The following is a 13,049-nucleotide window of genomic DNA, read 5'->3' as shown; positions in this document are numbered from 1 at the left end:
ACGGTTTGGATCGGCCATTTGAACTTCGGAAATTGGAGAACCCAATCGTTTGTTCCTGAGCCCAGGAACAAACGATTTGAGCTTAGCCATTCTATATATATATATATATATATATATATATATATATAATTTTATTTTTAAAATTATCTTATACGAAAATGAGTTAGTACCTAATAAGTTAACAAAAAAAATATTATTATCTATGTTTTCGAATACGATAGAGGTATCCGCATGCATGAAATTATATTTATTTTTCTAAAGAAATTTTTCCTTTAAAATTCGTGTCAATTTATAGAAAATCCTATGCGAGTCCAAATGCCATACTTGGCAAAAACCAATTGCCCTCTCCAGTCCGTACGAATCACAAAACCCGTGACGCTCTCATACACGGGTCCCGATCTCTAAAGTAAGTCAAATTTTGATAACGATTCGGACCGTCCGATCAGAACTCGGAAACTCAATATTTGTGTTATCTTAAGGACCGAATTAGGGTTTCATGATTTCGTATCCTCCGATATAACACAATTTTTGAAGTTAGATCTAAACTGTCCGATTTTAATCCACACGAATATTAAAAGGTCCTTGCGCACTACAGACGGTTGAAATCTAAACTCAAAAGGTACGTTAATGCAGGGAAAGAAGACTTATGAAACCCTGGTTTTTAGTTTTCTACAATGTATATATCTACGGCCAAAGACGCGAGATTCAAAACCCTAGCTAGGTTTTAGACGGAGGCGTCGAACACTCGGAAGGAGGAGAGGTGCGCCGTCGCTTCGGCGCCGGTGAAGTTGAGATCTGAATGCGAGCCTCGTCTGGGTATACTTTTCTTTCTTTTTATTTAAATTTCCTTTCGTTGAGGTCTGAAATCCCTCTAAAGAAATTCGAATAAGTCTAAGAAAATCCAAATCCCAGATCTGAAAATCTGTTGACTTCTTTTCTTTCATTCTGAGAGTTCCATTCCAATTTATTTATTTGTGATCTGATTGCAAAATGAAAGCAAGTAAATGCAAAAATTATTGCATTTAGTTTACACAATTTTCTGACAGGCAAAGCAATCATGAGAGATGATCTTGCAGTAAGGTTAAAAAATATTCTAGTACTTTTTTAGGTTTAAGAAAAAAAATTTAATTTAGGAGGGTTTTTGTTTGTTTTTTACTACTGGTTTTTATTGTAAGTACCTAGTTTGGACTGAAAGTAAGTTCACTTGTAGTAGAAGTTTATTTATGTGAATGTTATTGAACAATGAATGTACTTGTAACAATATTAAAAAAAAATGCATCGGAGCATTTTGTTTGCCATGCAAAACCTAGCTAGTACTAAACTGGGAAGCAAGCTTTTGATAATTTTTCTGTTATGATCTATTATTTCCTGGTGTGTACCAGTGTCCTCTTTTCCTCTTTTCTCTTTATGGCCCTTTGTAGTTTTCCTGGTTTGTTTCAATCTTTCTGGGTTAAAATTGAGTTTGAGTTAGTTTTCAATGTTGATTGCTCCATTATTATCCCTTATATAGCCCATGTTTGGTATTAGATACTGCATTTGAATCATGGCTGGTTATTTATTATCACATCAAATCTTGCTTAAAATTCATCTAATTTTTTTCTTTCAGGAATATAATTTATCAGCTGTGGCATGTTGCAGCTTGCGACTCTTTATCCAAGAGAAAAAATGGTGACAAGAATATAAGTGCTAATTTGAGAGATAGAGGAGAGGGAGAGATGCATGCTTTCGGCATGAAGTGGACTACCTTACATATGTGACATGATACTGTCCGAGTAGATGGTAGAAGTTATTTTTGGGATGCTTTCGGGCGCATCATGTATAATGCAATTAACTGGTGCCCATATTAGTATTATAACAATGATTTACCTCTCTTGAGTTTTCACGGATGAGTATCTTTCTATGACTTGTGTATACATGATTCATTTTTGGATGGTTGAGTACCATTATCCAGGCAATAATGCGGCAATTTGACCGATATCATGTGCTCCGTCTCCTGCACCTTTATTATGAGAATCATTGGTGTCATTTTTTTTTTATGTATAATGTTGGCATCTCATAATAAAGGTGCAGGAGGCGGGACCACTTGATATTGGTTGAATTGTCGCATTACTCGGTCTGGATAGTGGTGCTCTACTATCCAGAAACGAATCATATATATAAAAATATGATCATTCATGGAGACCCAGAGAGGTAGCTTATTGTAGTAATGCCTATATGGATGCTAGTTAATTGTATTATCCTAAAGGAATTAAAACAAAGAATTGGTTCCATGGGATGGAAAGATAGATGCTATCCATCTAATACCTTGTATTTTTAATTAGTTTCTATATATAATACATTTTGTCTTTGAAGGGACGGGTTTTATTTAAAGGCATGTATCAAAAATTGAATTTTAAAAGTTGTTAAATTTTTTTTGAAAATTTAACAAGCCTTGAAAATTAGGTCTTTAGCTTGTGTTTACCGTGTTGGAAATGCCGGGCACCAAAGCAAGGTTAAATTTTATATTTGGTGTCAAATTTCTTGAAAGATGCTGCTATATTATTTATTTAGCGATCTATTGTTTATGTAGCATATAGTAACCTTATGGATGCTAGTTAATTGTATTATCCTAAAGAAATTAAAACAAAGAATTGTTTCCATGGGATGGAAAAATGGATGCTATATCTAGGCCTGCAAACGAACCGAACCAAACCGAACCTACCCAAGTTCGAATTCGAAATTAATTCGAATCGAACCCAGTTCGAAATTGAAATGATTTCAAACCTTAAAAACTAGTTCGAATTCGATTCGGTATAATTCGAACTGGTTCGATTCGAATCGAAATTAATTCGAAATTAAAACCAATTCAGTTGAATTTAAATATTTTAATTAAGTTCAAATCTAAAAATTTTCAAACCCATTGTATAAGTTCGGACCTTAAAATAACCTTCAGACCCATTATTTGAGTCCGAATAGGCAGGTAAGCAATACAGCGCCCCCCTCCTCTTCTTTTATAGGAGCTTGAGCGCTATAAATTACTTGTTTGATGATTGTGGGACTTATGAACCGCTGCAGTATATTACATACCGGCTCCGAAGGCAACGGGAGCAGTAAATGGCACAGGAAATTCACGTGCACCCCATTTACGGGCTATTGGCCCAAAATAATAAAAGGCAAATTAACAAGATATTGGCTCCCGTATATTACATGTGTAGCCATTTCTATAGAACAAATAATGTATGATGGTAGGGCCTAATATTTAAATATAGATAATTTCGAACCGAACCGATTCGAACCTGCCCTGATTCGAATTCGAATTGAATTAATTTCGAATCGAACTGGTTTGAATTAATTTCGAACCGAATTAGTTTCAAATCGAATTTTTTTCGAACTTTTTCGAATCGAACTCGAATCGAATCACGAATCTCGAATTTTTTGTGCACCCCTAGCTATATCTATCACATTGTATTATTTTTAATTGGTTTCTATATACAATATATTGTCTTTGGAGGGACGGGTTTTATAATGGAATCCATAAACCATTGTGAATTCAATTATGTTGTAGTATTATACTAGTGAATAGAATCTAACACTGAATTGCTTCTGAAAGCGGCCAAGAAAATCTTTAGCAACGAAACTTTGAATCGAAATGAACGTGGGAACGATAATGAAAAGGATATGGCAAGTTATTTTCACTCAATTGAATTCATATTTCCTATATTCTGGAACTGTGACAAATAATATGAATAAAACTTAGTGATAAACCACAGAAAAAGAAAGAAAATTAAAAATTAAATACGTGTCAGATTTCCCTGAACTGGCTGAACACCAGAAAATAAATAAATACATTACCTTCCTTTTTGGGCCTATAATAGCGGGCCTTTCTCATTTATAAACAATTCTTTATTTTAATTTTCGTTTCGTTCTTCCATTTGCAAAATTGTGTAAAAGAACAGCGCAAAGTATTCTTAGTTGTGTTCAAAGAAAACGATTTAGCTAATAAATAGTCAATTTGTAGATTACTAAAGAGTAAAGAGAAGCAAATTCAGTACAGCTACCTAACTAAAGGATTTTCTCTAATACACTTTTCAATAGTAAAACAATCTCATCATGCGTCCTCATCAAAGCCTATGCAAGAATAGGTGGATAAATGGCTCCCATATTCTGAAACAAATACACAGTTGGTCAATTCGGTTAAAACCGAATTAAAATAATCAAATTAAAATTGTATTTGATTTTCAAAAATCTAACACAACTAAACTGAATTAAACTTGCAACCAAACCAAAAACAAAGTAAAATTTTGTTTGTTTGGTTGAACAGAAATAAGAGATTAAATTTCAAAAAGTTAAAACTCAATGAGTACACAAACACATTTAATAATTATAGAAATATCAAGATATTTCAGTTGAACCGAAATAAGAGACTGAAACCAAACCAAATATAAAAACCGAAGTAATTCAAGTAAATTTCGATTTGATTAGTTGAGAATCGAAATAAGAGAGATATTTGAACCAATATAAAAATCGAATAATTCAAAAATTCAACCGAACCGCATCATGTAAACCAAAATTTGTTAGTTCAGTTGATAACCGAATAAACCGGAACCAATGAACACCCCTACAAACTAATGCGATAATGTTGATTACCACCAAGAAGACAAGATTTGCGTTTCTCTAAACTATTAGTAATTTTTATGGCTGGATTTTTTGTACTTTGAGAGAAAGGGCCGGGGTTATTATGCAAAAAGTAACCAAGTAAAATTAATGTATTATCTTTTCAAAAACAAAATAAAATAAAATTAAGTATAATCATCCAGTCCTCCCTAAATATCATGTTGCTTGCACTGCCTAAAAATTTCCTTTTGGTTTTGTGCTACATGGTTAACCTTTCTATTTCTAATGACTTAAAAATGTTTTATGGTTAACCTTTCTATTTATAGTGACTTGAAAATGTTTATGGTTAGCCTTTCTATTTCAAGTGACTTAAAAAAATGTCTATGGTTAGCCTTTCTATTTCAACCATATATATATTCCCTTGTAAACACGTCAGAGGTACACAGTCATAAAATGCAACAAATAAGTAAAATAGAGGAATTTATATAATATGTATTGAATGGAAGCAAAATATGAGTTCAGATGGGTGAAGGCATTTAAATTAAAATTAATAAGTGATTGAATTACAGATAATAAAGGAATATAGAATGCTTATTTTTTTCACTACACATAAAAGAACATACAATCAACCGAACCACAAATATACACCATCCATAAATTAGATATATCCCTAGATACTAACCAAAGCAAAACTACACTTGATGTTTTTCTAACCTAGATTTTTCGAAATTTAACTTTCATACTCATTCCCACATGGTTCCCAAAATACCATATTTGCCCCTTATGAACAACCAAATAACAAACACAATTGTCAAAAAAACCATGGAGCTTTCAAATTTCAAAGGCAAATATGGGAATGCTTTCAGAGTATGTACCGCATGACAGTTGCATTGAGAAAAATGTTATAACCTAATCTCGTATAGAATCATGATCATCAACCTCAGGAATTTCATCATTTGTTACATTTTGGGAGCTTACAACCGTGTTGTTGTTACCCCGGCAATGTAATAATTGAAGCTGAAGGCTTTGCACTAAATCATTCAATTGTTGGATACTCCTCTCTTGTGATAAAATGACCTGAAATAATATATTGAAGCTTCCCAAATTAGATGCAATAACCTAGCGATAGATATGATATTCTCTTACCACGATTCACATATTTTTCATGTATTATTTTCTAAAAGTGTTTATGTGTAGACTTACTATGCTAACCCTTGACATTAAAACTAAACTTTAATCTCCATTCGGGTCCAAATATATATGCCCAAAATAACCCCAAATCTACTCTTTGGTGCATATTTATGCATAATTAAGCCTCATTCTGCAAGAAAGGCTCGGGCAAGTCTTACCAAACTATCGGCATTTCAGTTAGCAACAGTAAACTAGAACAAAACAAGTGAAGTTATTGAGAGAGAAATTTACTTTTTCTTTAACAGTTTCTTCTTTTTCTGATGTCAATTTATTCTTTGGAGAAACAACTGAATTGCCGTCAGCCTCGATCTGCTGTCTCCACTCAAACTGGGAAGTAATTATGAGAACCAATAGGAGAAAGACAAGTACTATAGGCTTGGATGTCATCCCCAGTTGTTATTTTTAGAGCACCTGCCAGTAAGCAAGCACAACTGGTTCAATTAACCCCAAAATAGCTTCTAAAATAGCAATATATATAGTAAAAACCACCTCGTGCCTAAAATTTCAAATCCTTAATTTTGGTTTCTATTTTCTTGTCCAAATTCAGAATTGTTGGGATATACCTTACCATATCAAGCCATGACCTGTTGTTGCATTGCTACTAAGGTTTCAAAAATCTATCTATCAGCACCTGAAGGTAAGTACATATAAGAGGTTCAAATAAACCCCAAAATTGCTTCAAAATAGTGATTTAGAGTACAACCACCTAAAACCTGAAATCACAATTCCTCAATTTCGGTTTCTATTTTGTTGTCCAATACCCTACTATAACTAAAAAGGGTTCTTGTACCATATCAAGACATGGCCTGTTATTGCATTGCTACTAGGGTTTCAAAATCTAACTATCAACACCTTAAGGTAAGTACGTATAAGAGGTTCAATTAACCCCAAAATAGCTTCAAATTGCAATTCCTAAATTTTGGTTTCTATATTTCAATCCAACTGGAGAAAACATTTTGCTAGGAAGAACTCTTGAATCGGAAGGAAGAGACTAACCCCAAAATAGCTTCAAAATAGTGATATATATAGTACTACCACCTACTGTTCAAATTGCAATTCCTAAATTTTGGTTTCTATTTTGTTGTCAAAAATCAAAATTGTTGAGAAAAAAAATCTCAAGTTAGAAAGGGATCTTGTACCATATCAAACCAAGGTCCGTAGTTGCATTGCTACTCTAATTTCGAAAAAACCATCTATCCGATCGATTATTGAGCGATTTTTCAAACCCACTGGAGATAAGCGATTTGCTAGGAAGAACACTTGAATCGGAAAGAAGAGAAGAGACAAACCTTATGTTTGAGTTACGCCGATTCTTGCTTCCTTCTTCCTTCTTCCTTCCTTTGCAGTTTGTTCTTCGTTGGATTGACTGATTCTTCGAAAGATTCGACCTTTTACCGATTCAATTCTTCGGAAGAGAAATGTGGAACGATGTAATTGATTGACCGACGATCGGAAAAAGAGATTTGGGGTTGGGGCTATGTTTTGTCAAAAAAATAATTAAAGAGAGCAGAGAAGTATGTCGAACCGCCTGCTGAGTGGGGCCCGATGTCAGCTAGAACGCGAGAGAAAAACATTCTTTGGGCCGGGCCGAAAGTGCAACATATCGCCGCCGCATGTAATGCAAATGCATTGTTAAAGAGAGAGGCTATGGTACTATACATTGGGACTTAAATGTGTGTTGTGTTGTGATTAAATTTGAAATAATGATCATGTTATGTGAATGATTACATATATTAATACGTTATGATCAGATATGATGATTGGCTACATTTGTTATATTTAATCACATTTATTTTATTTTTAAATTAAATTAGTTTATTTAAGATTTGTCATTTAATTAAGATCTAATCATTTTAATTATACGTGAATGACCACGTATCGTGTCATGCCATAATCAGATTTTTTACATGACGTGTTGTGTTATGTCAAAATTTGAAAAGATAATCACGTCATAGGAATGATCATGATACAAGACACGCGAGTTATGATACATTACTAACATAATTGTTGTGCCAGAACGTATCCGATCACACCATGACATTTTTAAATCCCTAACTATATATAGTGCACATCAGTTCGTAAATATAATTTAATCTTTTTTGTTTTAAAGTTCAAATAGTCAATTCAAACTAGTTATTATAATTTTTATATGAAAATTTATTTAGAAATCAAATTGTATATATTAAAAAAAAATTTAGATAGGTAGAAAATGATGGAAATGAGTGATTTTCTACTTATCTTAAAAAGAGTAAAAAAAAATTCAAAAAAAAAAAATGAAATCTAGTCACTAAATTTATTTTTATATGAAATTCATATTGAGAAGTTCCACATACAACAAGCATAAATAACAATACTAACCACAATCAACACAAAATATCTCACTCAATTTCATGCATAAATATAGATTTAAAAATGAAGAGAAATTTGTGTTCACAACTACGGCCATTTTTATTAATACTAAAAAAAAAACGTTTTTACCAAAATAACCTCAAATTTTTTTTTTTTTAAATCTAACCAGACCGCCAGGAACACTGGCGGTCCACTTCCATAGCAGACCGCCAGGGATCTGGGCGGTCCACTATGGCATTAATCCGGCGGGTAACGCAAACAGTGCTACGCCTTAGATTTTTGAATTGTATTGATTTGATGTGGGCAACCACGTGGAAAGAGAGTGATATCATGATTTTTTTTTGGACTATGCACCACCGATTTCTTTTTTTTTTTTTTTTGAAATTCTATGCACCACCGATTTCTAAAGGTCTGATATTTTAGATTTTAAAGAAAAATCAATTTCAGATTTCGAAGTCTATCCAGTGTTGTAAAAACACAGCCAGTAGTTTTGTCTGATTAATGAATTAGTCATTAGTGGTAATTAAACCGTTATAATTTCTTTTAACTAATTGATTGATTATTTTCAAATATAATCGATTATTTTTGATTAATCGTTTGACGTTATCCTATCCGACGAACATATACTATTATTTACAACACTGAGTCTATCTACTAGCTAAATTTTCATTATGATCACGTGTGAATGGTGCTAGAAAACTTTCAAAAAAACAACTCTTTTGTACATATATGTGGTAGATTGACCGATATTTTTAAAAATACTCAATTAGCAAAATATTTTAATAATAATAATCAGGTTTTAAATAGAATTTTAAAAGTACTCAAACCGTGAATTTTTTCCACGGTTTCGAAATTTAATTCGAAACTGTGGAACAAATTCACAGCTTCGAATTTTCTTTCTTTTTTTGCAAAACAGAATTAAATTTTTTTTTTTTTCGTCGGATAGGATAACGTCAAACGATTAATAAAAAATAATCGATTATATTTGAAAATAATCAATCAATTAGTTAAAGGAAATTATAACGGTTTAATTACCACTAATGACTAATTCATTAATCAGACAAAACTGCTGGCTGTGTTTTTACAACACTGGATAGACTTCGAAATCTGAAATTGATTTTTCTTTAAAATCTAAAATATCAAACCTTTAGAAATCGGTGGTGCATAGTCCAAAAAAAAATCATGATATCACTCTCTTTCCACGTGGTTGCCCACATCAAATCAATACAATTCAAAAATCTAAGGCGTAGCACTGTTTGCGTTACCGGCCGGATTAATGCATAGTGGACCGCCAGGATCCCTGGCGGTCTGCTATGGAAGTGGACCGCCAGTGATCCTGGCGGTCTGGTTAGATTTTAAAAAAAAAAAATTTGAGGTTATTTTGGTAAAAACGTTTTTTTTTTTGGGTATTAATAAAAATGGCCGTCACAACTACAACAATATCAAAATAATAATCATAATACTAAAATTATAAATTAATTAAAATAAATTATAATAAAACTTTATTTATATTATTATTAACAGCTTCGGATCGGACTACACGCTGCTGATTTTTACTTACAAACATCACATCGCATTTCCTTTATAATATTTTTTTGGACTATAATTTTTGCATTTAATAGAAAAGACAATATAAACAGTTAAATTTAACTATGTAATTATCTTCATAATTTTATATCTAACCATAACTTCATAATTAAGTTTTTGGACTATAATTTTGTACGATCAAAGTTCTCATCTTATAAATTTAACCTTCTATAATTCTATTAGTTTCTAAAACCAGTTAAATTAATTATGGAAGAGAGAACTTTGGGAAAGCATCCGATGGAATTCATAATTCAAATCACCTAATGTACCTCATACTTTTTGTTAAGATCACAACCGTTCGATCTGCTTCGTCACGATATTAAAGATATCTAATTGACCCTTATTATGATCGAACGGCTCTGGTCTAAACTCAACATTTAAGTTACTTTAGGGATTTAGAGCGGCGCATTTTCTTTTATCTCTCTGCCATTCTAATTCCATGGTTATCTGAGGAGAATGCATCCGATGGAATTCATATCACCTATGGTACCTCAATTTTTTTGTTAAGATCGTACCGTCCGATCTTCTTTGGCACGAATATTAAGGAGCTCTGGTTGACCCTGATTCTGATCGTATGGGTCGGATCTAAACTCAAAATTTGTGTTACTTCAGTGATCCTGATTTTATTCTAATTCCAAGTTTATCTGTTTAAATCAACAGAGAGCAAAATTCTTATTCCTCTCTTTTACAGAAATCAAGCGAGAAGCGAAGGGAGAGGAGGAAACGGGGAAAAAAAAAATGAATGATAGTAAAGGAGAGAGAGTGCGAATTCATGACAAGGAGACGCATGGAAGGAGTGAAGACATTGATGAGAATACATCTCCTGAGAAAGTAAAGGCGCCGAATCTGATCGAACGAGCCAAGGAAGAGGTTGAGGCTCTTGTAGGGACAATCCGTCCTCATCCTAAGAATCACCATGATCAGCAAACCCTAGGTATTGCCCCCTAATTCACTGACACAAGCCATAGCTATTTTTTACTGGTTTGCTGTAGAAACCATAAAAATATTTTACTGGTTTAATTTGTTTACTGGTATTTCCCCTGATTCACAGACACAAGCCATAACAATTTTTTTATGCTTTTAACGAAGGGTAAAATGGGTATTTTATAAATTTTAAATGAGTTTTAATACAAAAGACAGTAAAATGGGTAAATTTGTGAGTTTTGTAAGTTTAGAGGGATAAATACGTAATTTCAAATTTTAGAGGGGGAAATACGTAATTTTTGAAGTTTTTTAGGGGTCTCTGTGAAATCCCCCCTAAAATTTTAACTCTGAATCAGTGTAATGTGCATACACAGTACAGTAGAAGCCATAGCTATTTGTTTACTGGTTTACTTTGCTGTAGAAACCGTAGCTATTTGTATAAAATCAGACACCTGAATCAAACACCATTGTCACCAAACCCTAGGTATTGCTGCTGATTCACTGACTGATTGATTGATTCAATTGGAGTTGATCTCATTCAGTAATTAAAATTTTAACTCTGAAATCAGTGTAATGTGCATACACAGTACAGGAGAAGCCATAGCTATTTGTTTATTGGTTTTCTGTAGAAACCGAAGCTATTTGTATAAAATCAGACACCTGAGTCAAACACCATTGTTACCAAACCCTAGGTATTGCCGCTGATTTACTGACGGAATGATTGATTCAATAGGGGCTTATCTAATTTAAATTTTAAAATGTAATGCGCGCACACAGTACAGTAGAAGAGATGACCCTCGATCTAGGTTAGAGTTTGTGCTCTCTTCAAATAGATATATTTGTATTGTGTTTGATTCAGGTGTCTGATTGTATACTGGTATACATCCAGCCTGAATGTTGCTAATACAATTATGTTGTTGTTCAGCCAGAACGGAAAAAAAGAGAGTATATATTAAATAATCTTTATTGAAAAGAAGAAGTGATTTTTTTAGATTGATGATGCTTTGAACAAGAATTGTTGGGGTCAATATAGGTCTAAATAGCATTTTGGCTGTGTATACTTTAAATATTGTAACTTAACTACAAAATTTTTACTTTTTGTGTGTGTATCTCTTAGGGTTCATATTCGTAAGTTCGTTTGTCTTTCTATTATTAGATAGCATGTATTAGTCGTGAAATTTAAATTTAATTATTCAAATTCAATATTGGTGTAAATAGCATTGTGGCTAGACTAAATATTGTAGCTCAACTACAAATTTTTCTACTTTTCTGTGTGTATCTCTTAGGGTTCATGTTCATCTGTCTTTCTTGTATTATGATAGCATGGATTAGCCCTCAAATTGAAATTTAATTTCGAATTGGCACCCGTATATAAAGAGAGATTTTGATCGGATCCGAAACACTTGTATGAAATTTTTATTGGACTAGCCGGTTAAAATCAATCCCAATCAGTCATTATTGAATTTTCCACAGTATGGCAGTTCCATTTGATATAACATTTGTACTTCATTAAAAAAAATCGGTCATATGACAGCAATTAACATAGTAGCTATCAGTTATCATCTTCATGAAAAATAGTCTATCACATAACTAAATAAAAAACTTACTATATATTCGAAACAGAAATTGTTTAAGTATCATAGAGAACATATTCATATTTTGTTTACGCTTGCCCCTGATGCTGGAAAGTATGTCTAGATTCTTAAATTTAAGCTTGAAATTGGTGTTTTTTTTTTATTTCATTGCAGAAAAGGATGCGTCAAGCGGGAAGGATGAAAAGACGAAAACGCATAAGCAGGAGACGCATGGCACAAGCGCGGATATTGATGAAGACACCCCAATCAGCAAGGTCAAGGGCCCCAATATATTTGAACGAGCAAAAGAAGAGATCGAGGCCATTGTTGAAGCTATTCATCCCCACAAAAAAGACTCTGACCATTAAACAAAATAAATGCTGAGTAATAACAATAGAGAGCTCAAGTACCGCATGCTCGTTTTTTTTTTTTTTTTTTTTTTGGGTCTGCTGAAGGATTGAAGCTTTTTGGCATGTCTCATGGTATTTTAGTTGGTAATAATAATCAGTATTAAAGTTAACATCATTACTACTGTTGTTGTTATGATTTCTATTGAGATATATCCTGGTTGTGGCCTTGTATTGAGAAATTTTTGTCTGTTGTTTCTTAACTAGTGCAAGGATGGTAGTGCAAGCTACTGGAGAAATAGACTATGGATTTGAAGCAAGTGTTGGTAGCAATAATATGCATAGTACTTCTTAATTAGAGTGAGGCTATGATCCTATGCATAGCATAGATTGGTCCGTACTACAGATTAATATTTTTGATTTTAAAATTCGAATAGTCATTCAACGTGATTCTCATAGAAAAATATACTTGCAATTTAAATTT

General features: G+C 32.8%; 2 protein-coding genes and 1 long non-coding RNA gene across 3 annotated transcripts; 2 read left to right on the top strand and 1 right to left on the bottom strand.

Annotated features, from left to right (window-relative positions):
- The first annotated feature begins 703 nt into the window (after window positions 1–703).
- Window positions 704–2,420, top strand: LOC144564406 (uncharacterized). The gene is made up of 2 exons (XR_013514622.1): window positions 704–816; window positions 1,607–2,420. It is a non-coding gene; the product is annotated as an uncharacterized LOC144564406 (long non-coding RNA).
- Window positions 2,421–5,114: 2,694 nt separating this feature from the next.
- LOC144564614 (uncharacterized) lies at window positions 5,115–7,256 on the bottom strand. The gene is made up of 3 exons (XM_078314220.1): window positions 7,074–7,256; window positions 6,016–6,195; window positions 5,115–5,670 (listed from the first exon to the last, which is right to left on the bottom strand). The coding sequence occupies exons 2-3, from the start codon at window positions 6,169–6,171 to the stop codon at window positions 5,503–5,505; spliced, it is 324 nt and encodes a 107-aa protein (XP_078170346.1). The 5' UTR covers window positions 6,172–6,195; window positions 7,074–7,256; the 3' UTR covers window positions 5,115–5,502.
- Window positions 7,257–10,357: 3,101 nt separating this feature from the next.
- Window positions 10,358–12,808, top strand: LOC144564616 (uncharacterized). Its single transcript, XM_078314223.1, has 2 exons — window positions 10,358–10,654; window positions 12,393–12,808. The coding sequence occupies exons 1-2, from the start codon at window positions 10,459–10,461 to the stop codon at window positions 12,584–12,586; spliced, it is 390 nt and encodes a 129-aa protein (XP_078170349.1). The 5' UTR covers window positions 10,358–10,458; the 3' UTR covers window positions 12,587–12,808.
- The last annotated feature ends 241 nt before the right edge of the window (window positions 12,809–13,049 follow it).

The sequence above is a fragment of the Carex rostrata genome, chromosome 13 (genome assembly GCF_964058835.1).
Source record: "Carex rostrata chromosome 13, lpCarRost1.2, whole genome shotgun sequence".
NCBI classification, from domain to species: domain Eukaryota; kingdom Viridiplantae; phylum Streptophyta; class Magnoliopsida; order Poales; family Cyperaceae; genus Carex; species Carex rostrata.
The sequence above is the reverse complement of the archived record's forward strand: the minus strand, read 5'-3'. Positions and strand labels throughout refer to the sequence as shown.